The following is a 26,458-nucleotide window of genomic DNA, read 5'->3' on the forward strand; positions in this document are numbered from 1 at the left end:
CCTTTCCTTACCTTCCCTTAAAGAAAGCCTGGAGTCAGTGAAACTTCCTGGGTAAGGTTTTAAAATTGCCACTCATCAAGAAAATGTTTTATAACTATCTGTTAAGTGAATTTAAGATTTTGTCCTTATATTTTCTCCTGAGTCAGTCTGTTAAATACTGAACAATGTATGCTGCAGCCTCCAGAGCAAACACATTTCTCTGAAATCTCCCACAGTACTGGAAGATTATGTTTGTGTTTCAATGAATTTGATGTTTGCCATTTTGTGTTTAAAATCATCATTATGGGCAGCATTTTTAGCAATGTAAAATTACTGATTTTGTACCAAGCTTTCTCCCTTGCATTCTCTTCTCTCTGAACAAACACTGTCACTGCTACAATCTGAGTCTGGCAAATCTCTGATTATCCTTTTATTTTTTAAAGAATCTAGTACAATTACATTTCTATTCTTATAGATGTAGGACATTCACACAGGGCATGGTGTGTGTGTGTGTGTATAAATGTTTATACATATTTGTGTTTTCACACATGTATATAGACCTTGTATCTTTTCACCATATAAATTCTGTATTCCTTAACCACATATATATTTAAAATATGTAAACTTTTTTGGGGGTTCCAGTTTTAACTTAACCTTTTAAGTTTTTTTTGGTGCCTGTAAATAATTATCTTATTGGGAGTAGCTTTTTTGATAAATCTTAGATCTATGATACTATTTTGAAAGCTTAGTGCTAAAAACATATCATTTTCCTTTCCTTTATAATTAAAAAAATTATAGCAAGTAGAAAAGGGGGACAGTAGAAAGACAAATATCAACAAGAGAAGACAGAACATCACAGTCACTCACATTTCTGGCTTCTCCAATAACTCTCCCTGGAGTGCCCAAAACTATAATATTGGAACTCAAATCCTCCATCACAATATTATTACACTTGGAGCAAAAATGAATGGAATACTTGATTTATCTGGTTAGACTTTATAAGAAACTTTGTGTTTTAAAATCTATGACCAATTCATTTCATATAAAATTCTGATGACCACTTTGGGATCTTATTCAAATTCAAGCCAAATTAAAAAAAAAAAGCTTAAATTACCTTACATTTTATGTAACATATTTTGCTGTCTAGATTCCAGTATTAGGCCTCAGGATTACCAAGCACAAGATAAACATTTCCTGTAGATTTTCAACACCCTAGTCTTTTACAGGCATGTCTCGCAGCTGAGATCTAATTTTTGCTTGCTGCTCTTCATTTATTAATTTGAGTCAGAAAGTAATGTTCACCCAATTTATTAGGCAACTGTTGTTTACATCCCTTCCGTAAGTCTTTTGGACAATTAAACAGGATATTCTACTGAACTAATGATGAACTTGAGCTTCTCAGGCTTCTACATAAAAGACTAGCTAGGACTTCAACAAAGCTCCTCTGTGAATGACCAGTTTCTCTATTAAGAAAACCCAAATCTACTTTGTAGCTTTTAATGGCCCTTCTTGGCCTTTGGTTGGCAGGGCCACATTTGTTGACCAGAAATCAAATGGAAGAGGAAGGATCAACAGTAAAAATAGATCTGTGTCATACTCGAGGATGGTAAGTGGGAATGAGAGCTGGTTGGAGGGAGAAGTATTTTTATATGTTATTATGCTATTTTTCTCTCTCAGTTCCTCAAAAACACTAATATAACTATGACCATTATTTAATCTTGATTTGATAATTTAGAAGGGTCCTTAAATATCACAGGTCATGAATCTCTACTTTTCTACAAGTGTTAGACAAATAATGCTAGAGAAAAAGGAGTAGAGTCAGAGTTAATTAAGTTGATGATAGATTATCAAGTAAAAATGGGTGGAGAAATCAAAACAGTTTAACATTCCAAGTCATATCATACTTAATAATAATGAAGTACACTATGAGCGAAAGCCAGACACACACAGAAATCAGCTGAAAACAAAAGGGGAGAACAGAGCTTTCTGATTCTAGCTTGGTGTTTTGACAAAAAGTTGGGTACTGTAGTTGTAATATTGTAAATTTTTTTCTCTTCTAATTTATTTTTAAATAAAAAAGGAAGGCAGAAGGAAGGAAAAGAGAGGAAGAAAAGCAAACAAGCAAACAAAAGAAACAATAATAAGCTTTGTTGGTAGGTTTATACCATTCTCATACATTCCCGGGAGAAGGTAGTAAACAGAGTTTCTGCAACAGTAAGTGATGCTTAGAGGAAAATTAAATCACTGAGTGATGCCAGGACTGATTATTCTACTGCACTTTAAAAGCAAGAGATTGCAGTCTGTGAGTCCAAAGTGGTTTCATATGGATTGCTACAGTTGTGGTTTATGCTTGAAACTGTAACCTGTCAAATTAGAAGCAGGCAAGGCCTATGCTCTTAACGGTTCCACTTTCTACTGTCTACAGTTATGTCTACAAGTTCAGCATTTTTTATTCAGTTAAACTGTTATTTGGATGAGTAGAATCTCAAAGCTACTCTTTATTAGTGTTAAAGAAGATTCTACTTACGATATAAAGCTTAGGGAAACTGTCAATCCAATTTTTGTTGCACTGATGAAGCTGACTTATAATAGCAGGCTACTGTAGGCCTGGACAAATGACGAGTCAGTAAGGTATAAGTTAAAATTAATAAAATATCTTTTTATGCAAAGTAATAAAAACTCAGGAACTTGTGCTATTATGAGTTTAGAGTTATACCGTGCTCTATTTCTTCTCTCTTCCTTGATTGTGAAATGCTCTTTTGGGCAATGGGCTTGGTTGACAGATTTTTCTCATCAAAATTGAAAAACTATTTGTTCAATATTACTAAAGTTTTATAGTCAGTCCTTAATGTCCCTTCTTAATGCCCATTTGTATGATAGAAAAGTGTCTTAAAAATAAGGCATAAGCAATATTTGCACTCTGTGTAATGTATCATAAATGAAACCATGCCACTAAACAATCATATCCTGTTTAGCCCATAATGACATCAGAAATATATGTTTATCATCTGCTTTGGACAACTTAGCATGTTTTTGGCCCAAGGCGAAGTTGAACTAAAACCATTTGCAGTTGCCCAAACCAAGATAACCACACATTTCTTAGGTAATTGATACCTAAGAAGAGCATTGCCTTTAGATCACAGTTCATGATCTAAGAATACTAATTCTTTAAAGAAGGTTGTTAAAGTTTACAAAGCATATGTGTGCATTGGACTTCCTCCAAAATTTAACATGAAATAATTACATTTTTAGCAAACATAGAGTCTATGATAAAACAGGCACTTAACATGATTCTTTGGAGTTCAGGAATTCCCTCTTGGCCAATTTAAAGAGAAGGGAAAACGAAGAATTTTACATATAAAAGTGTAGTAACAGTAATAAGAACGATAAGATTAATGCTTTGTATTTTGAAAAGCACTTAAATAAAATTAATCATTACTTTTATTTTTCCAGAAGTATTTAAGCAAACAATAATTTTATGTAGAGATAGCAAAAGTACATAGAAGGCATACTTATTTTCATATTCATTGTTAGAACATATGCAGGGAATCCAAACATATGTCACTAACTTTGTGTTATAGTGATATGAAGCATATAATTGTCCTGGATACTACCTTACCTATTAAGTCCAACCACAGTCTGCAATTATAGCCTGAAAAAAAATAGCTCTTCATACTATATACCAACACAAAACCAGCAAGGATTACTTTTGCCCAAAGACAAATGATTTGGAATAAAAAAAAAGTAAATAATTATAAATTAACTTTGATGGGATAAAATAATATCAGTAAAAGAGAGACCTGGAAGGTGGTTTAGGGAAATCTACTTGTGTTCAAAGGGAAGAAACAAAAATCTGAAGTCATCCTCCAAGGTCACCTATGAAGGTAGTTTGACACCCCTTCCAGGGCTACTCACTGTAGAATACGGTCTTCAGACATAAAAACCACTGATTAGGACAGTTCAGACATTATCTCAAGAACATAAGAATAGAACCACATGGCATAAGTACTGCCAAGATTATTCTATTAAAACTATAGTAAAAAGGGAAGATGTACAATACCTCCATTCTCTCTTGTTTAACTTCATCAACTTCATCATCTTCAAACATTGCCAAGAGTTCTCCTGTTTGGTCAATGGAGTTAAGAAAGTCTTGGGCAATTTTTTGTCTTTTGTTTGCATTACTGCTGCCACTCAATTTGTCTTCATGAAGATAAAGGAAGGAAAAAAAAGATATTAGCTTAATAGATTTATATCAGCACCAGTAATTATATGTATATTGCTGAATATGAAATTTAGGATTGGAATCCTCTCAAAATAATTTTTAAAGTAGGGATTAGAGCTTTAAAGGGAGAATACTTATATCTAAGGGGGCAAGTCATGCAGAATAAAACTGTTATTCATGTCCTAATTAAGACTAAGAGAATGAAACCAAATTGTAAATTCACACAATATGTGTAAGTAGACTGAAATCCCTTCTAAGCAAATGGAGACGTTTCAAATCTGAAAAAAAGAATTTTCTGTAACAAGCCTAATGGAAAAATAAAAACAAAGACACAAAGAAAGAACACTAAGATTGAGACATTAACATAATATTATATACATTACTGTGACGATACATTTTAAACCTGAAGAATTAAGATCTTAATTCTTTTTTTTCTTAAGAGATAAAACCATCATGGTTATTTATAAAAAAGACATAACTCTAAGAAAGACACTGGAAAAGGTTGGAAGGAGTGAAATATTGCAATAGGTTATGCATAAAGGTATCAGTGTGAATTATTAAGTAAGAACTAGATTATTTTTAAATGTGATTAATGAAATGTTCATATGCCAAATATCTTAGGGTGAACATTCAATCTTTCACAATTAAATATAATGATGGCTGTGAGGGTTAGTTACATAGATGGCTGTATTAGTTAGTTTGGCCTACTATAACAAATATACCATAGACCAGATGACTTGAAAAACAAATGCGTGTCTATTCTAAAAACTGTAATTCCAAGATCAGATGTTGGCAGACCTCATGTCTGGTTAAGGACTTAGTAGTTTGAAGATGGCCGTCTTGTCATATCTTCACATGGGAGTAAGCAGAGAGAACAAAAGCTCTCTCTTATTTCTGCCACTACTCAGAACAGCACTAATCTTAATAACTTCCCAAAGACCCCACCTCAAAATACATATAGTATGGCTTAAGTTTCAAAATTCTGATTTTAAATGGACATAAATATTCAGTACATAGCAGTAAAATTTGTGTTGAAAAAGTTTCCTTCCCTTTCTAATTTCATGAGGATTCTCCTGTAAAAAATGTTGAATATTTTCAAATGATTTTCTACATTTATTGAGATAATCATGTGGTCTTAGTCTTTGTTCTATTAATATATTACAAAAGTTGTTTTCTAAGTTCAACTCAATCTTCCATTCCTGAGATAAAACATATTTGCATAGTCAAGGTAATGCTGGCCTTGAGGTTTTGCTCTGACCTCAGAAGGACTCTTTTTAACTGTCTCTTTCCTTTGTTTTTTCTGTTAAACTTAAGTTCACCTGCTGTTTTGTTTGCTATTACTAGTATCATAGAGCAACTATCTTCTTCTCAGTTATATTTTTTACAACTGTTAAGTATATATTTTCAACGTACCCTGTTCCAAATAGTTGCAGATCTCTGTTATTAATGCTTGCCTCTCTCTTTGGGTTGAATCTTTATACCTCTGTAATGGTACTGGGGGCAAGAACAATAATCAACTTTTCCTGGAAATTCTTGTAGATCTAGTAGTGGGTACAGGTGGGCAGGAATACTAGTCCCCCTGACTTCTAGGATTTTCCTTTATGGTAGGCAGCATTATTCTCTGTGCGCAAGCTAGGGGGTAAGGCAATCAAGGCCCATTATTCTCATACTGTCATGTCTGGTGTAAAACTTCTACCCCATGAACAGAGGACGTATGGAAGCACTAGTTTCTTTCAATTGCAACTGCCTCGAATAGATTCTGTAACACAGAGCTGAAAGAGATGAGATGCTGAAATCCTGCCCATCCTAAGATGAAACTGTTGTACTTATACTGGAAATGGGAGGAGTAGGTGACCCTTATTCTTGGTTATTCTTGCCAAAAAAAATACACTTGCCCTGAGTACAATAGAAGCTCAGTGGTTCTATCTTATTGAGTTGGGATAGCAGGGGAAGAGAGGATGAGAGAGGTGATGGTGGATCACAGTGTACATGCAATAGACTCTCACTGCTTTTAATGAAATTTAGTAGAATAACTTAATCTCTCCATTTGATGTATGTACTTAGGGTGATATTTAGAGACTTTAAATTATCATTTTTAAAAATTTCCATCAATTAGATGTGTCTCACTGGAGAAAGAGTCTACCATATTCCTCTCATGGCCATTCTGGAAGTCCTATTTTAGCATGTGGGGTATTTTATAATTACATTAAAACTTTATATAAAATAAAAAATTAAAACATTTGAATGAGGACAAGATGAAGAGGAGACATTTGAAATAAATGAGGAAGGGATATCAAACTGGTAAAATGGTGTACACTAGAGTCATTGTGTTTCTTGGTGCTGAAAGCAACAAGTTTTCATGTTTACTCCATGACAGTAATGTATCAGTGATTTTCATACATTATGTTGAACTGTCATAAGAACTCCACATGGTAAGAGAATAAAATTACTGATATAGGAATGAGAAAACTGACCCTCACAGAAACACACAGAAAAAGCAGAGAATCAAGGTTGACTGGAATTCAGGTCTATTTTGCTCGAAGTTTGTATTCATTATTCTTTTTACAAAATGAAGCATTTAAATTCATCTGGTGGGCTATTTCTTAGTAATCAAATTCTATAAGAAATACAGACATATTAAATAGGCAACACTGAATAAAAAACTTGATCAGAAATATTTTTATATGGCTATTTCACTTGCTAATTTGTTGAAACTAAAAGAAAGTACCTAGGTCTCTTCAAACTTTGATAGCTATTTAGTTAGTTTTGATTTGTTTTCTGGAAGTCTCTTAATGTAGTGGGTCTCCTTAATGTAGTGGGTCTACTTTGTTTATCAGTGAATCTATTAGCAATGCATGGCTACTATGCAAAGACTATATTCAACACAAAATATATGAGCCCTTTCTAAAGTCATAAAATATTTGTTTTGCTTCAATAAATATTTTCAGTACTTATCTATCTTTAGCTTAGAACTGTTTGATTTTGCAGCATTAATTGTTTTCTCTAAATATTCTAAAATAGCGAACTTATTTGAAAAAATCAGATAAGGAAAATTTTCAATTTTGTGTTAGGTTTTCTGTTAGATTTCAAGTAGCATAGATATTACTAACATGAGGTGACTTTTATCATAAAACATATCAGATAGTTTTTATAGTAAATTAACAAAAACCCATGTCAATTTAAGGCATATTATAATAATTTTGGCTCTCTATATCCATGACAAACAAAATTATACTTGCTTAAATCAATTATATTTGAATAAATGCAATTTTCTTATTTTCATGACATGCTGGTGCAAAGCATGACATATTAAAAGAAAGAACTGAAAATACAGATTACTGGGCAGTCACATAAATAGAAAATTACAAGATTTTTACTGCCAACTAAATAAATATTGGTATTTTCTAAACTACGTTATTAAACAGAAATATATTCTACTCTGATGGGGATACATGCACTGAGATTTCATAAGTGTGTCACCAACATACACATCATACTGTTTTTAGTTTAGTGTTTTGGTTACCTTCCAGAAGATCATCTTCATCTATGCCTTTGACAATCTTTGATTTGTAGTCTCGGAAAAACATGTATTTTAGGAGTCTTCTAAGTTTTTTCTATAAAAAAATATGGAATAAATATTAAGTAACTTTGTAAATATTTACTTCCACTGCTATTATACTTACCATTTTTCACCTTGATTTCTAAACCAGTATGTTAACTAATTAGTTCCTTTATATTCGGTCCATTCTATAAAATTAGTTTGACTACTAGTGCCATTAATTGCATGAGAAAATGAGAACAGATGACATGTAAAGTTTAAGTGTATCTTTACAGATCAATCTCCAAATAAAATGATATATTTAAAATGTATAGAGAGTTTTAATGTGCTGGTTTTTTGTTTGTTTTTTTGTTTTTTTTAAGATTTATTTATCTATGCATACAGACACTGGGTTACAAGCCAGAGGTGCAGGGGTGGTGAGAGGATTCACCAAGAGACAAAGTGGGGTGCAGAACAGGCAGATTGACAGAGTACACTGCTGTGGGGAGCAGTGGGCGGGTCAGGAGAGGTCTGCTGTGCCATGTGGATCTCCTCCAGGGGCTGGGGATCGAACTAACACTAAAGCGGCTGCAGCTCTCTTGCATTGCTGCGCCCATGTAAAAGTAAGTATTAATTTTCTTGTAGTGAATCATTTGTTGTATAAACACTAAAAACTAAGATGTCAGTTTAACAGTTATGAATCTAATTTGAACATTATTTAATAAGGATGCATAGATTCCCTTCTATAAGCGTAAGAAAGCACCAAGCAGGGTATTTTAATACAAGGAAATTGTTTATTACCTTATCTTTGCGCATCAAAAACAGAAGATCTTCAGCTGAGATTACTCTTGCTCCACGAAGCTGAGAAATTTCAGCAGCTTGCTGTAGCTAACAACAAAGGAAATTTAGGAATTTTTCTCAATAGTCTAAATTAAATATACAACAGCCCTGATGTCTCAAGAGAGATAAATCTACTAAGAGTTAAAAACCTTTGGGAATAATCCAGCAATCACATTACTGCTTTTAAAAGTAAAATGTCTTGTGTTTTAAGGTTAAAAAAAATGCAATTAAATTAACTTATAAGCCCACCTGTAACTGATACAATAAACAGAAATCCTTGATTTCTTTCATGCAAAAGAAAAATCATGTGCAGCTTCCAGAAATGCATTAATGCACCTGAAAATAATTTTATGAAATTTTATCCTCATATCCATGTGAGCAATGGTTTCACTCAGTATCACTAGTTGAATAAGTATATTATTAATCTGAGCTCCCATGCTGGTATGATTTGAAATAGGCCCATTCAGAACTTTAAAAGATCAACAAAAACAGTAGCTGTTTCTAATATCCAAAGGAAAAAAAATAGTTTTATTTTTGGCAAGTCTTCAGTGGGCAAAGGATTCAGTCCATAAATCATAATACTGGACTGCATTAATTTCTTTCCACAGTAATCACATGCACACAAAAAGTTAACTGTATCTGGAATGCACAACACAAAACATACTGCATGAAAAGTTAGATTCCCCCTGAAATGCTCATCTGGGCCCTTATATCTACAAAGTTGAGAGTTTTCTGGAATTCAGGAGCCCCAGAAACACAATCTTACTTAAAATGACCTGGAAAATTAAAGAATGTGAAAAATGATAGTTCTATTTTTTGGCACAGGCAAAATCAGTTTCTTATTTTGATTAGTTGGAAGGAACATAAAATATGTCCAGCTGAAGAAAATAAAGATGCTGGAGGAAACACTGCAAAATGTGCCTATAACTTCTTCCAATTTTGATCAAACCATAGTGATTGTACCAAACCAGTTCTATCCAAATATTGTAAAACTATTTACACATAAAACTGTTCCAGAATACATCCTTCTTTGAAGGGAACATAACTAACACATATCCCTGAGAACTAATATTTTAAAAGTGACATACTGTTATCTTAACAATTATGAGAAATCAAATATTCCATTTGTACTGAAGAAATTCTGTTTGAATGTTTTGCAAAGTAAGCTCCAAATCTTGTCTAAATACACAGACTACAAAATAGACTATAAACTCCCTATGTGTCAGCCTTACCACCAAATTTCCTGGATACTAGTGGCTGGTATATAAACATCATTCTATCTAAAAATAGAAATTTAAATTTATATGTGAACCATTTAAAATGCAATCTTGGGGGAAAGCATTTTAAAAGACCATATATGCGCCCCAAAAGAAACTAAGCGTTTTCAGTAGTAAAAGTTTGAACATATCTTTTTAAATTGTGCAATAGTGCCAAGAAAATATGTGTATATATGCTTTTTCAAATAAAAACATTTCTATCACAGTTTAAAATATACTCGATCAGTATGAAAAAGAATAGGATACACATCCATTTGTCTGGACAGAGAGTCAGGAGGCAGTGGTATCAAATAACTTCATATTTTCTTTAAAGCAATGATGGTGGTTTGGAAACTGTAAAATACCAGATATAACATACATATATACATACATATGTATAAATACATACATACATATAAATACGCAATTGTGCTCATGTTAATAAAGGGTTAGAACACACACACACATATACACACACACAGGAATACAAAACCCTATGATTTTCCCAATGAATCAATTTATCCACACTACATATATCTGTATTTTAAACACTATTTAAAATCTCCATTTAGAATGATCAACCAGTATATGAAAAATATTCAACACCACTTCTAGTGAGGGAAATGCAAATCAAAACCACAATGAGATACCACCGTATACCAGTGAAAATGGCCATGTTAAAAAACAAAACAGAAAACAAGTGTTGGCTAAGATATGCAGAAACCAGTACACATTACAGTATGAATCTGGAATTTATGATTATGCTATCATATTTAGGAGGAAAACCTTATCTTTAGTTTTCATCTGTTGACTTACTAGCTCCCCTAACATAATTACTATTCTTACTAAGATTATAGATGTCCTATCTAGTATTCCTTGGACTCCCATAAAGGGTGTCATCTGGGGGATGGTAATAAATACTGTGCTACTGCACCAACTCTGCTGTCTCTGGTATGTCCCATGTTTCCCAAAATTACCTCTTCCAAACTCTGGGTGCTTCTTCTCTACCAAGTGAGGTGAGCAATCTAACCAGTAAATTATAGTGATCACATTAAAGTCTGTGAATACATACTCCTTCTCATTGGCTTAATTCTATAACTTTTTTTGTGTGCTGATCAGAAGATTAAAGAAACTCTTTTTTTAACAAGACCAGCTTAAAAAAATAGAAGCTCGGCATCCTGATTCCACAGGATGTTGAGCTCAAGATTAGTGCATTTAACCTGAAAATAATACTAGAGCCAGGGAACTAGTATAACAAAATATTCCTGGTACTTTCAATATCTTGAAAAACATTGATTCCTTAGTATAAAAATATCCTCCAATTTCTTACATTTGGAGATAAATGGAAATTCTACTTCATTATTCATTATGGCAAGTCAAAGACTTCTGGCAGTAATCAAAATAACATTAAATCCGGACCCATTCTATAACTTTTATTACAATTAAAATAGCATATATATTTTTTTTAACTTTTTTTTTATTAAAAAGTTTATTTTTACATCATTTTTCACATTTTTTTTTTCATCTCAATTGTAATCCCCACGGGTTTCCCATCACCAAATCACCCCTGTGCCACCACCATAGTCCCATAAAATAGCATATATTTTTAAAAAGGTTTTTTTTTTTTTTAAGATTTATTTATTTATGCATGTGGAGCTAGGGTACAAGCCAGAGGTGCAGAGGGTGGGAGTGGGATGAGAGGACTCACCAGAGACAGAGTGGGGAATAGAAGAGGCATATTGAGGAACTGCACTGCTGAGAAGAGCAGCAAGTGAGACAGGAGAGGTCTACTGTGCCATATGGGTCACCTACAGGGATCAAACTCGCACTGAGACGGCTGCGGGCAACTTGCAGTGCTGTGTCCTAACCTGCTGCACCAACAGGGAGGGCCCCTAAAGTAGCATATATTTTAGTGCATTATAAAACATGCAAGTATGACAGCAGAGGGATACTAGACTAATTTAAACAATTAAAAACTATCACTAGTTGAATACATATATTCAGTTAATTTTCTTAACCGTATGGATAAAGTTAGTTACAATAATCTTACATTTATTGATAAAGTAGTAAACTGTTTTACTGGCAGACATTATTTTATCATGATAAGCATTCCTTTATTGCATCTTAAGTTTTCTCATAAATATTATTTCCATTCTTAAAAATTGTACTATGACCACTATTTAAAAACACATTAAAATTAGCACATTATGCCCTCCCTGGTGGCACAACGGGTTAAGGCGCAGCAATGCAAGAGAGCTGCAGCAGCTTTAGTGTTAGTTCAATCCCCAGCCCCTGGAGGAGATCCACATGGCACGGCAGACCTCTCCTGACCCGCCCGCTGCTCCCCACAGCAGTGTACTCTGTCAATCTGCCTGTTCTGCACCCCACTTTGTCTCTTGGTGAATCCTCTCACCACCCCTGCACCTCTGGCTTGTAACCCAGTGTCTGTATGCATAGATAAATAAATCTTAAAAAAAAAAAAAACTAGCACATTAAAACTCTCTATACATTTTAAATATATCATTTTATTTGGAGATTGATCTGTAAAGATACACTTAAACTTTACATGTCATCTGTTCTCATTTTCTCATGCAATTAATGACACTAGTAGTCAAACTAATTTTTCTCCCCACTTTTAAAATTTTGACCAAATTCTGTTGATTTTGATATTTGTTTTAATCTGCTTAAGGTCTTGAATTTGCTCGCTGCTTCTACTATATTTATCTGAATCTAGGCCTTAGGGTTCTTTGTTTATTGATTTCTAAATTTCAGTTTCTCTTGACTGTGTTTCATCCCAGATTTAAGTGTTAAAATGATCTTCTTCATATAACAATGTCCATAGTTCTTGTTCTATGATCTACGACAATTTACTTTTATTTAACTTCAGTTTGGTCTTGACTGTCTCTTACTTTCCCCCTATGTTTTCATACTTCTATTTACTTCTTTTCTCTTACTAGGCTACACTTACATACCAGTAATGTTTGTTCTAGCTCTATGTCTTTGTGTATTTGTAATGGTTATTTCTATGTGTTAACTTCACTTGGTAACTGTGTCCAGGCATTTGGTCAAACATTATTCTGGGTGTGACTGTAAGGCTATTTTGAGGTAAGACTAATATTACAATTAGTAATCTGAGTAAAGAAATCTGTTAAAAATCTGAATAAAGCATCTGCTTTATTATTTGAGGGCCAGCCTGAACTAATCACTTGAAAAAGTGGGAACTCCTTCTGCCTGAGTGCTTTGAACGTTGGTCATTCTTGGCCTTTCATTTGGACTGGAAATACCTCTTGGCTATCAGTTCTTTGAATCTGAGCTGGAACTACACTTCAGTTCTCTGTGTCTCCAGCTTGCCAACTATAGAATTTGGGATTTCACAGCTTCCATATTTGTGTAATTCAATTCTCTCTCTCTTTGGTTGAGTACTTTCTCTGGAAATTCCACTTCTATTCTTAAGTGTCATTATACTAGTTGGTTTTAAAACCTCTGTCTGCTAATTTTAATATCTGGGACCTTGTAGAATCATTCTTTTATCTTGTCTGTTCTCTTGGGGATGCAACAGGTTTGCCTACAACTTCATATTTTAAGGGATCTAGGATTTTATCTGAAATATCCTGAATGATACATTGCAAATACTGGATTTTGCTATGTTCCTCTGAGAAATATTTATTTTATTTAAACAAGCAGTTAACTGTAGTTGACTTAAACACATCATCTACTTCCTTCCAGCAGTGGTGAGCTACTGCTGAAAAATAACTGTTTCTTGAAGAAAGATGCATGGGAAATCATTTTTTTTTATATTCTGCATATTAAAAATTTATTTGGCACCACATGGCGTGGCAGACCTCTCCTGAGCCGCCCGCTGCCCCCCTCAACAGTGTGCTTCGTAGATCTGCCTGTTCTGCTCCCCGCTCTGTCTCGTGAAGCCTCTCGCCACCCCTGAGCCTCTGGCCTGTACCCCAGTTCTGTATGCAAATAATAAATAAATCTTTAAAAAAAATCCTAATTCTTTATGGGGCTTCCCCCCCCTTTTAATTAAAATTCCATGTTGCTGTGCATTGATGAGGTCTTCCAAATATAGTTTGTGGTATTCATAGGAATACCTTCATTTTAGGAAATATTTTTGGATTATTTTGAAAATTTCCTGTTTTCTAGATTCTTTCTAGGATGTCTACTAAGTGAATCTTTGTAGGTAGGGTCTCTAATACTAGAGTGTTTTAAAGCAGTTTTTCCAGAGAGTAAACCTTTACTAGTTTGCCAGACTCAAAAAGAAAGTCAACAGCTTATAGGGTTTTGACAGGATACTGAGATTGCTTCTTTCTACCAGTCCTTTTGTTATTGTGTTTGTTTGTTACTTAATAGAGGTTCATTCATTCCTGAGCTTTTTCTAGGTTTCATTTATTTCACGTCTGTTAAATCTTAAGCATTAGTGACCACTTTTAAATTTCCATAATTTTCTAAGATCTCTCTTCCATTTATTCTCCTTCAATTTTCTTTGTCTTTAGATTTATGCCTTTTAAAATTATTTTGCTTTATATATTAAGTTCTGAGAAGGCTTGGAAATAAGCACATATTCTATTCACATTTCAACACAACCTGTTAGGTCTTTTCTTATGTTAAAATTTACTGAATCACAATATTCTATGTTTCTATATATCATCTCATTTAACCCTTATGACAAACCAATGAGAGATTCCCAGGTACACCAGTCTGGTATTAAATAATAAATGTTGAACACCAAACCATTCATCTTTCTTTCCATGATTAATTTTTCATTCAGAGCACAAGAAGGTAATCAATAAATCAAGTCTTACATTGCATAGAAAATTCTACCCACAAAAACATTTATTTGCCTTTAAAAACATTTTCATTGCTGGCAAAGATATGGCTGCCAAAAAAATGCTGGGATCAAAACATTCAGTTACTTCATGCAGACACAGTTTAAGAACTGAGAAGTAAGCAAGTGTTGAAAAGGAAACACATTTGTAACTAAATACAGTTAACATTCCAAATATTATAAATGTAAGATACTTGACTTAGTATTTTCCTATCATATGATCTCCTTACTCTTTGTTGGTGACTGGTCTTCTACTGTCTTAGACATTTGAAACATAAACATGCATATAAATTGATAAAAGATGTGCCTAAAGTTTTTAGAGTTTCATTTTAACTCTTGTCAGAATACTAAGTCAAACACAGTTAACTCAGTTTTTAAATATATGATAAGGCTGTAATTATCAGTATCTCATGGTTCAAAGAATTCATTCTTACTTATACATATATTTAAAAGAAAATTACCAAGCCACAATCAATATAAGTCTGAGACATTTAAAAAATATCCAGTAAACAATGACTGTATTTACTATATAAGAACATCAACCTTGAAAAGGAACACAATTCTGCTCCCCACTCTATCACTGATGATGGTGAATCCTCTCACCCACTGCACCTTTGGCCTATACTCCAGGTCTTCTTGGAGGAGGAGGAGGGAGAGGAGGGGGTAGGAGGGGGAGGAGGAGAGGAGGAGGAGGGGATGGGGAGAGGAGGGGGAGGAGGAGAAGAAGAAAAAGAACTTATTCTTTTGCTGTTCTTATTTAAATGCAAAATTTAAAGTTTCTTTTAAACTGTTTTGTAATTCACATGCAACGTTCAAGTTTAAACAAACTGAGTTTTGAAAGTAAGCAAAAAATATTGTGGTAATTTTTAAAAATTGAAATTAAAGTAAAAAAACTATAGTTTGAATACAATACCACACCTTAAACATGGCAATATATTTTAAATGCTACACTGCATTTAAATACTACAAACTAACTATGGTAAGACTATTTAAAATTTAACTATCTTTTGAAACTAAGATACTTTTTATTTAGATTAAAATACAATTAAAATTGTGGAAAGATGGCATATACTGAATTTGTTCAGCAATGTATATACATCTAGCTCAATGACTGAAAAGATATATATTTCTGATGTCAAAGGGTATAAATTCCTAACAATTTTTGGTAGCCTACAAAATGCATACTTTCTTGTCAACAACTAGTAATGCTGCTCACTCAGCTTATTTCTTAGCATTTTCACTTTCTTCCATATTCCTTCTGTTCACACTTCTTAAAAGGCATTCACTGAAATATATGTAACCATTTCTTCAAAGTAAATAAACCTAACGGGTAAAAGAAGTTAAGTTACTTTTCTTCAGAATTCTGCCTAATTTTCCACACGATAACCTGACTGCATTTCACTTCAGAGTGTTTAGAAATAAAGGTAGGTCTTATACTAACTCTTCATGGTTAGATCAAGATATTAAAAACACTGAGTTACATGAGACCACACACAGATGGATGTATAATTGGAAAAATATCAAATGGAAAAAAAATACAGTAATGCAAAAGAATAATCTGATGGATGAAGAAACTGAGTATCTAATTTTATCTCAATTATTATTAACCTTGTTATGGCAAAAGCAATTTTATCTTTCAGTTGAGAAGCTATGTGAGGAAAGGGCCACACTTAGAATTTCATAATTTTAAATTCTACGGAACTGCAGGTTCTGATGGTGGGTCTCAGAATCTGACCCAAGCACAAGGCAAGGCTATGAAATTCAAGTAAGGTACAATTTCCTCTGTCAGTACTATGTATCCTGAAGCGTATTCCAGAGCACTTAGATTATTCCCAAGCACTTAGATTATTCCCACATCTTGTTTGTTAACAAACTCAGCGTATTATCCCCACACATAACTATAGAACTATATAAACTAATTTCACAAATAGTTAAATCAAGGAGATTTTCAAATTCATTATTAAAAAAAGTTGAAAGTTTCTTTTTCCTCTCATACAATTTTTAAAAAATGCCTGTGGTCTGATGTTAAAGTGAAATAATGTCATGCAGTATATAGTAAGCCTTGAATAAAAGGTGTCTTACTTAGAAATAAGAAGTTAAATTTCTGTAGTCACAGATTTATAAATTTTAGTATTCTCAAAGATTAAAGGCTATTATTATTCGATAGAACTAGTATTTACCTCTGTCTCATACTCCTATAATCAAGTTTAGGATGTAAATAATTTTTGTGAATATATGCATGTTATTTATATTTTCATATACACTTGTGTATGTCTATTACTAAAATATCTCTCTTACAAGTTTTAAGAAAGCAATACTCATATAAATTTAAAGGGAAAAACTATATGGCTAGGGTATTCACATTTTTTGAAGCTATAGTTTTGAACAGAATAGCTCATGTTCTTCAAGTGGGAACTAAAAACAGTGGATACCAATTGAGTTTCAAAGATTCTCTGTGCTTCTATTTTATGTTCTAGTAATTTAACCCTAGGTGTAGTTTGCTTCTGGTTTCATAATTAAGCACTTGCATTAATGAGAGAAGAAATGAAAAAGAATCACAGGCCTTCCCTGGTGGCCCAACAAGTTAATGCACAGCATTACAAGCTGGCCACAGCCACTTCTACTACTTCTACTTCCGTGAGAGGTTGATCCCTGGATAGGGAGGTTACTACATGGCATGGCAGATTTCTCCTACCTGCCTGCTGCTCTCCTCAGCAGTGTATTTCATCCATTTGCCTGTTTTCTGCTCCCTGCTTTGTCTCTGTTGACTCCTCTCACTATCCCACACCTCTGGCCTGTACCCCAGTTATTTATGCATAAGTAAATAAATCTTAAAAGAAGAAGAATCACAAGAAGAAATAGCACTACATGGTGAGGTTCAGGATGGGAACAAATTATCTAAGAGAAATCCACCTAGTTATACCAATAGAAGTAGCAACTAGTAATCTAATAAACTGAATGTGAAAGGAAGTATGTGCTTGGATTATTATTAAGCATAAAGTTTACCACACTACACAAATCAGCTGCTGATACTGTATATTATTTCAGTGCCCAACTGCACAGTTACAGATACATTTGAAATCCAGACATGTGCAAATGGGATAAAAGCAATAGAATTATTAATGTGTAAAGAAGATTGTATTCTCTCCATTTTTAATCTGCCCTTTTCTTCTATCATATGGTGAAAGTAATTAATTTGTACATACTTCCCTGTCAATCTGTCATAGGAAGTAGACCTTATTCAATTTCATATCCAAACTTTGTTTGTATAGGAAAATCAAGAAATGCTGTCTATATGCAAATCTAAATTTTAAGTTTGGTTTCCTTGATTCAGATGTCAATCTCATATTTCACTAACAGATTATTAAAAGGAGCTAAAAAATGTGATATAGTAAAGACTTGTTAAACTCAGAGGTTATGGGGAAGATCAAATGAAATAATGTGGAAGCAGCTTGGGGAAGCAATATAAAAACACAAGCAATTATGTAGATATGAAGCATAAGCAATTATGTAAGGTTAGGGGGTGAGGTGAAATGGAAATTCATACAAGGAAAGAAAATGAGAATCTAGTGATAATTGGTAGGTACAGAAAATGTATAGCTATTCTTTATTCTTATTGTTGCCATATTATTTTTATTGAGGTAACAATGGTTAATATATGTATATAATTTGGGTTTGTAGGTGTGACTTTTTCAGATGTATTTTCCTACACAACACCTATCATCAAAGTATGATAACCCCACACCACAACTCAATGGGCTCCTCCCTTTCTTTTGCTTCTCTCCCCTCATCCCACAAAGCTTCATTTCTAAAGTCAGATTACTAAGGTTTGTTTTAGTTTTGTTTTGTTTTTCTATATTCTACATGTGTGGAGTCATCCCACATTTATCTTTCCCATTCTGACTTAGTTCACTGAGTACAGTTTTCTCAATTCTATTCATGTTGTTTTGAGTAGCAAGAGCCTATCATTTTTTAAAATAATTGAGTAGTATTCCATTGTGCATGTATAACACATCTTTTTAATCTCTGTATGTGTTGGAAATTTAGATTGTTTCCATAACTTGGCTATTGTAAATAGCATTGTAATGAACATAGGTATGCATATATTCCTTCATATTAGTGTCTTTGCAACTTTTTGGTTAATACTTAGCAGTGGAATCACAAGGGAGACTTGCTGGATCACAAGGGAGACTATTTTCAATATTTTTATAAACCTCAATTCTATTTTCCATAGGGGCTGGACCAATCTACCTTCCCAATAGCAATGTAAGAGGGTTCCCTTTTCTTCATACTCTTATAAGCACTTGTTTCTGTGGTTTTTTGGTTAGTTTGGTGGTTTTATTTAATTTTTTAATTGGGTCATTCTCAAAGGTGTAAGGTGTAGGTATACTGCTGTGGGTTTGCATTTCCCTGAGCAGAGTGGTGATGAGGGTTTTTTCCATGTACATGTTGGCCCTCTGTATATCTTCCTTGGAAAAGTACTTTCTAGCATTTCTGTTGATATTTTAATTGTTTTTTTTTTGAGCTATATGAGTCCTTTGTAGATTCTTAAAACATTGCCACATTGTAAAATGGTACCACCACCCAACAAAATGTACATATCACATTTTGAGAAATCAAACAGCTTAAAGAAGACAGAAGCCCCTATCTGTGAAAAGTGCTAATAAGGTAAGGTCACCTCCATCTCAGGCAGACCTCCCTTTGCACTGGGGTCCTGCACACCTCGTGTGACTTCGGCTAGCTTACAACTTGCCACTCAATTTTGTAGAGATCTTTTTACAAGGCAAGGATTTCACTTCTAAAATATAAATTCTCCAGTAATGTGTATTAGAATGAAATAAAAAGACAATCAAGCAATTGGGAAAGTCATGGAAGTCAAGTTGTGTGAGTGGAGCAGGAGAATAGGCACAGGGACAGAGGAATGCCACAGACTGCTTGCTGGGTGCTAATTCAGGCTTTGTGGAAGTGTGGTAAATAACTAGACATAATTGAGAGTGCTGCAACTCACCTAAATAAACAAGCAAATCCAGAAATAATAAGAATCATCACCCTGAATTAAAAAGAACAAGCAAGCCCTCCTTGGTGGAGCAGCAAGTTAAAGCACAGCACAAGAAGCTAAAGCCACTTCAGCATGAGTTCGATCCCCACCCCGGAGGTGACCCGCATGGCAGGTCGACCTGCCTGTTCTGCTCCCCACTCTGTCTCTGGTGAATCCTCTTACTGCCCCTGTACCTCTGGCCTGTACACCAGTTCTGCAGGCATACATAAATAAATTAATCTTAAAAAAAAAAAAAAGAACACGCAAGTAAGTTTAAAATAAAACTGACCAAAAAAGATAGTGTCTAAAACCAACAAACAGTGGTCTTTTATTTCCTTTTGTAGGTTCGTAAGGCAGTGATGTACAGAAAGAGAAGACCTTAAAGGCATATCTTCAAATCATATTTTACAGATTATGGTAAACTGAATTAAGCATGAAGGCTAAAAATGTATTATTATCAATTGAATAACTTGTCCCAGTTTGCTCAAAATAGATTAAGCAACTAGTACAGGCCAATCATTGAACTCAGAACTGTCAATTATGCTAATTAGAAGCAAAGCAAGCAAGCAAACAGCAAGAAAGAAAATCAAAACAAGATTCCTAATCTCATAGTATCTATCTATAAGTATATAGATAATATTTATTTTTTAGTTAAGAAGTGTACTAACAGCAGTCACGATTACATACTACACTGAAGAATATATTAAGCCAAATACTTTGCAAATTTTGTACAAGAAAGCCACAGACTACATTGCAGTTATTAATCTGAAGATGTTCTCAAAGATACTGCTACAAATTATCTATCATCTTGACAGAAATTTACTGATTCATCTGGAGTTAGTTCTAGGTAATAGCCACCATGGAATTCCAGCCCAAAGGAAAATCAAATTGTGCTTCCTACTTTCAAGATTTGAAGAAAACCTAAAATTTCAATATTTGGCTAAATCTCAGATAACATGTTTATCTGCAATATCTTTTTTATAAAAAAAGATTTATTTATTTATGCAAACAAAACTGGGGTACAGGCTAGAGGTGCAGGGGCAGTGAGAAGATTCACCAAAGACAGAGTGGGGAGCAGAACAGGCCAACTGACAAAATATACTACTAGGGGAGCAGTGGGGTAGGTCAGGAGAGGTCTGCTGTGCCATGTAGGTCACCTCTGGGGTGGGGATTGAACTCATGCTGAAGTGGCTTTAGCTTTTCAGTGCTGTGCTTTAACCTGCTGTGCCACCAGGGAGGGCCCATCTCCAATATCTTAGAAGACAATCCATATGGAATAACTGATAATCATTGGAACATATTTTTTTTTTTTATCAGTCAGGGGCTTGGAAGAATAAAACTAGTATATTAAACTGGATAAAAGGAGAGCCTAAGTAAAAATACTCGCAATATACAAGTCAAAAACCAAAGTTATCCAATGCTCCATAACTATGAGAATGGCCCATTATGAAAGAGAAAAGAAACAAGTGCTAGCCAGGCTGAAGAAAAAAAAACCCTACCAACACTGTTGGTAGGAAAGTGGTCTAGTTTAATTAACTCTTATGGAAAATAATTTTAAGGTTTCCAAAATATCAAAAATAGACCTGATATGATCCAGCATTTCTACTCTTCAATATCTATCATAAGAGTGTAAAGCCCTCATTTGCAGTGCTACATGTACACCAGTATTCACTGTAACACTACTCAAAATAGCCAATTATGGAAACAACCTCACTGCTTACTGGCAAATGAGAGGATTAAGAAGATGTGTCTATATGCACAGCTGAACATTATGCAGCTATATAAAATTGATGATCTCTTGCCACTTACAACAACATGGATGGACTGGAGTGGATTATACAAAATGAAACGTCAGGAAAAAGCCAAAACCTGATGAGTTCACTCAGGTGTGGAATAAAAACAATGAAAACAAACTCTAGAACTCTAACTACAGAACAAAGGCTACTAGATGAGAAGGTGGAGAAGTAACACAAGGAGAAGGGGAAGCCGATCAACTCAGCTATGTGGACAATTATGAGGTGGTAGGTAGGGTGTGGTGACAGACCTATGAAGAGGCATAAACATGTATTTATCTTTGTGTGTATACACATACAAACATCTCTAAATCATATATAGTATTGTAAACCCACCTCCATAAATGTGATAAAATTAAAAAACAAATAAATACAATGATACAACCTGATGAAAATAAAAACTAATCTATATAAAAAGCTCACAGTACCGATGAGCAGCACATTATCAAATGTTATTTCTTAGCATGTTACAGGATTTACAATTTGCAATTTAAAATAGTTTTTATGAAATTTTACAGGTCTTTGATAAATATTTAAATTTAAATAAATCTGTAAATATTCTTAGCAAACTTGTTTTATTTTTTGGAATAGACGAAAACATTTTTACATGGTCCATACCAACTCTTTCATAATTCTTAATATTCTATTTAGAGTTTAATGAAATTCGTTTATCCATCTGCTGTTCATATCATGCTAGTTAAGCAGTAGGTCTTCTTTTTAACATAGAAGTAATGATAGTTTTTGACACTATGTAAGGATCATACTGAATTATATATGTTAAAGTACTTGGCACAGTTTCTGATTAACAGGGTCTCAAAAACTTCCTATTACCCTTTTTACCCTTATCATTTGATACTTAAAGGTTGTACATAGCAGTGAATGTAAAAATATAGTTCAGAGCCTGACTATCAGACCCTGTATCTGCCTCCTGATAGGTAAGGGTACCTAAGGATGGAAAGGGAATTTTGACCAACTGATTTCAGGTGTCATATTTATAAGCTCTGGTGTATCTCCTGCCCAACCCAATATTTATGCCACATATTTGCTTAAATAATTTGATTAGTTAAGGGTTGTCATGGTCATGTGTATAAATTAGAAATAAAATTACCAAAACCATTTACTTTTGTGATACCATCAACTGGCAAGTAAGTGTGAATCTACTACTATAGATTCACAACTAACAGGTAGGAAATGCTTCATTTGTACTTCTCAAAAGTGTCAACATAGTATAATTAATTTAGATAAGAAATGAAAAATAAGAAAGGATAAGTACATTGGTCAATTAATCCAGGTTTAAAATCATATAATGGAAATTGTGGAGGTGAAGATGTGATTAAAGAAATAATGCAAGGAACTTTCTAGAACTGAAAAACATTAAGACCCCAGGCTCTGTAGCCAGGAGACAAACAGTAACTTAACGTAATAATCCCTGTGTTGATATAAAAAGGAGGATAAAGTGTGCTGGAAGGGTGGTTCTGCACTGCTATTTTATGGGATAATCGGGGGATTACTTGTTATTAAAGTAACATTTGAGCAAATCCAGGAAGTAAGGGGGCCACTGTGGGAGGACATTCCCTGCAGGGGAACAGGAAACACAAAGGTGCTGCAGAAAACCATATTTGAATGTGATGCAGGAAAACAAGAGATTAACCTGACCATAGAGGAAAAGTGGCTAGGAATAAGGAAAGAAAAACAGCCAAGGGACATGCCATGTAAAATAGTTTTGACAGATTATCATGAAACGCCAGATTCTGAAGTTAAAACCTTTTATATGAAAAACTCACTGTAACGGTTAATGCTTAGCTCAACAATGTTTATCACCAGAAAGGAATGGAGAAATGCCTTCAAGATCCTGAGGTAAAATAATTTCTAACTGAGGGTGTTCACACAAAGGCAAGCTATAAAAGACCTGTATGTGTGCAATAAAGTAATTTAAGACTCACTTATATAAAAATTCACTTCCCACTGACGATTTCTAGGGCTTAGGGACAATGCTGTGCAGCAAAATATAAGAGACTTATTCTTGGTTTACACTTTTGTAAAAAGTAATGTGGGTCACAAGGGGCCCCATAAGAATGAAGGCCACCCTCAAGTGTGAGAAAGAGCTACACATGGCAGTAGATGCAGTAAGCTTAGAGAGCAGCCTTTCCAGAGTAAGTGGACAGACATCAGGAGAAGGTATTATCCTCCATTAGGACAAAATTATAGGAAGTGCTTTTATAAATTAAAGTGACAGGAAATTCATAGTTGATGAGAGCGACAGGAAATTCATAGTTGATGAGAGCTGAGTATGAATTACTATAGATCCATATTAGACTAAGACATTTGCTGCAAGGAAAATAAAACAAAAATTAGAAGAACAAACATACAAAATGTACACTGCATAACACATTTATAAATTCAGGGAATTTCAGAGTCACTGCCTGTTTCATAGTCAACAATGGCTGAAAACTTATTGAAAATATGATATAACGGCATTAGGAGCTTTCAGTACATTATAACATATGAGACACTTCTAACAGAATACTTAGCTCAGCCAACTCTTTGAAATACGGAAATAATAAATCTTATTCTTAATACTACTCTTTCAAGGTGGGTTGTTACAGAGCAAGAAACAAAACACTAAACAATTTTTCAAGATAATCTAGGACACAATATATACAATCCAAACATTGAGAAGTCATCCTTACTGAAAGCTTAAAGCTCAAAAAGGAAAATATAAAAACAACTAAAACACATTCAAAATAACCTTTGAAAAAATTTCAATTCAAATTTAAAAGATACAATATTGATACTAACCAAAAGATTTAGACATATATTATTTTTTTAAGGATTTATTTATTTGTGCATACAGAACTGGGGTATGGGCCAGAGTGCAGAGGCCAGAGGTGCAGAAGTTGTGAGAGGATTCACCAGAGACAGAGCAGGAAACAGAACAGGCAGATCTGCTGAGGGGCGCAGTGGGAGGGTCAGGAGAGGCTGGCTGCGTGGGGTGGATCACATCACACTGAAACGGCTGTGGCTAGTTTACAGTGCTGCATCCTAATCCTTTGTGCCACCAGGGAGGGCAAGATATATAATTTTATAAGAAAATAATGTGACAGAATAATGCACTAATCATGGAAACAATTCAAAGAGGAGCAAATCCAAATGTTAAGGAACAGAGAGATGGTTAAAGTTAGCCAGCAGTCAGATTGCCAATTAAAGTGAGCTAGAAAGGGAGAAATCCTACAATGAAAAACAAAAAAGGATGTCAAAATAAATGAATAAAACAAAAATGAAAATAAAAGTGAAATGATATATATTTTCAGAGTCAATACTCAGGCATAAATTAAAAAAAGATACAACTTCTATCACTAGTAGTAAAATGAGTGTTTTTCTTTTACAAAATAAATATTATTATAATTTCTATCAATATTCTTTTCATTATTTTAAGGCGAGAATCTAACAGTATATGTGAAGATTAATCAAATAAACATGATTAAAAAGAACGCTTGTCATTAAAGGAAAGGTAGACAAATTCTGGCATATTTATGGTATATTCTGCAGCCATGAAAAACAATGAAAGAATTTCATTAGATAAACTAAAGTGCTTTCATAAGTACATGTAGAAAAGTATGTATAATGTAATCCCATTATTATAACACAAATAAGAACTGGAAAAAATGTGCCTTTTCTTGTATATGAATATTAAAACATGAAGGAAAACATGAAAGGATATCTAGAAGGGTAACATGGGTTTAGGGGTGAATGAGGAGATCAAACTAGGAAAAGAAAAACAATTTTTTAAATATTATTTTATAACAGTTTATTTTTACATCATTTTGTACATTTTTTTTTTCCATCTCAATTGTAATCCCCGCGGGTTTCCCATCACCAAGTCACCCGTGTGCCATCACCATAATCTCGTGCACTTCCCTCCCCATCCCCCCCCCATTTTTGATCCCATTCCCCACTCCACACCCACAACATGTCTCTGGTATATGACTGTTCATTATTCTTGTTATTTTCTCGCCTGGTCCATTATACTCCTGCTATGAGTGAAACCATCCGGTATTTTTCTTTCTCTTTCTGGCTTATCTCACTAAGCATGATCTTTTCCAGCTCCATCCAATTTGCTGCAAAAGACATGTGTTTATCTTTTTTGGTTGCTGAGTAATATTCCATTGTATATATGTACCACCTCTTTTTAATCCAGTCATCTTGGGCATTTGGGCTGCTTCCATGTTTAAGAAAAACATTTTTAAAAAAGCATTTATGATATGAACACCACTGTGTTAATTTTAACATTTAATTATGGTATCTATGCATAGGCTTAACAGATAAAGTTAGATTCTTTTCTCATTCATTTGTATCTGAATAAATTACAACTGTGTAATTTTAAATGTATTAAATTAGAGCATATAGCTTCAGACAAGATGTGAATATTATTCTGTTCTCAAGATATTTGAATCACAAAAACATTACTGGTAAAAAGGGGAATATCGGCCCTCCCTTGTGGTGCAATGGGTTAGGACACAGCACTGCAAGCTGGCTGCAGCCACTTCTCTGCAAGTTCCATCCCCGGCCTGGGAGGTTACCCACATGATGTGGCAGACCTCTCCTGACCCACCCGCTGCTCCCCTCAGCAGTGTACTTTGTCAGCCGGCCTGTTCTGCTCCCCACTCTGTCTCTGGTGAAACCTCTCACTGCCCCTGCAACTCTAGCTTGAACCCCACTTCTGTATGCATAAATAAATCTTTAAAAAAATTTTAAAAGGGGAATATCAGTGAATTAGATGGTATCTATAATGAAAATTTCTGCCAAAAAATCTAATTAAAAGGTGTAAGTTGGGAAAAAAAAGCTTAAATAGTTCATAAAAAGCTACCATCTTGAATACATAAAGAGGTTGTAGAAATTGGAAAGAAAAACATTCAAGAACTAATGGGGGAAATGGACAAAAGTTCTGAATAAAAAAT

The 26,458-nt window shown here is 34.0% G+C and overlaps 1 protein-coding gene across 3 annotated transcripts in view; it reads right to left on the reverse strand.

The window, feature by feature from the left end:
- SUPT3H (suppressor of Ty 3 homolog (S. cerevisiae)) overlaps positions 1 to 26,458 on the reverse strand; it is a 382,176-nt gene that overhangs the window by 118,862 nt on the left and 236,856 nt on the right. For all 3 annotated transcript variants that reach the window (XM_012723795.1, XM_012723808.1, XM_012723800.1), the window contains 3 exons: positions 8,541 to 8,627; positions 7,725 to 7,815; positions 4,040 to 4,179 (listed from right to left, as the gene is read on the reverse strand). In XM_012723795.1, coding sequence (XP_012579249.1) covers positions 4,040 to 4,179; positions 7,725 to 7,815; positions 8,541 to 8,627 — 318 coding nt within the window. The remainder of the gene's footprint in view (positions 1 to 4,039; positions 4,180 to 7,724; positions 7,816 to 8,540; positions 8,628 to 26,458) is intronic.

This window comes from Condylura cristata, unplaced genomic scaffold (assembly GCF_000260355.1).
Source record: "Condylura cristata isolate star-nosed mole 26May11 unplaced genomic scaffold, ConCri1.0 scaffold00001, whole genome shotgun sequence".
NCBI lineage: Eukaryota > Metazoa > Chordata > Mammalia > Eulipotyphla > Talpidae > Condylura > Condylura cristata.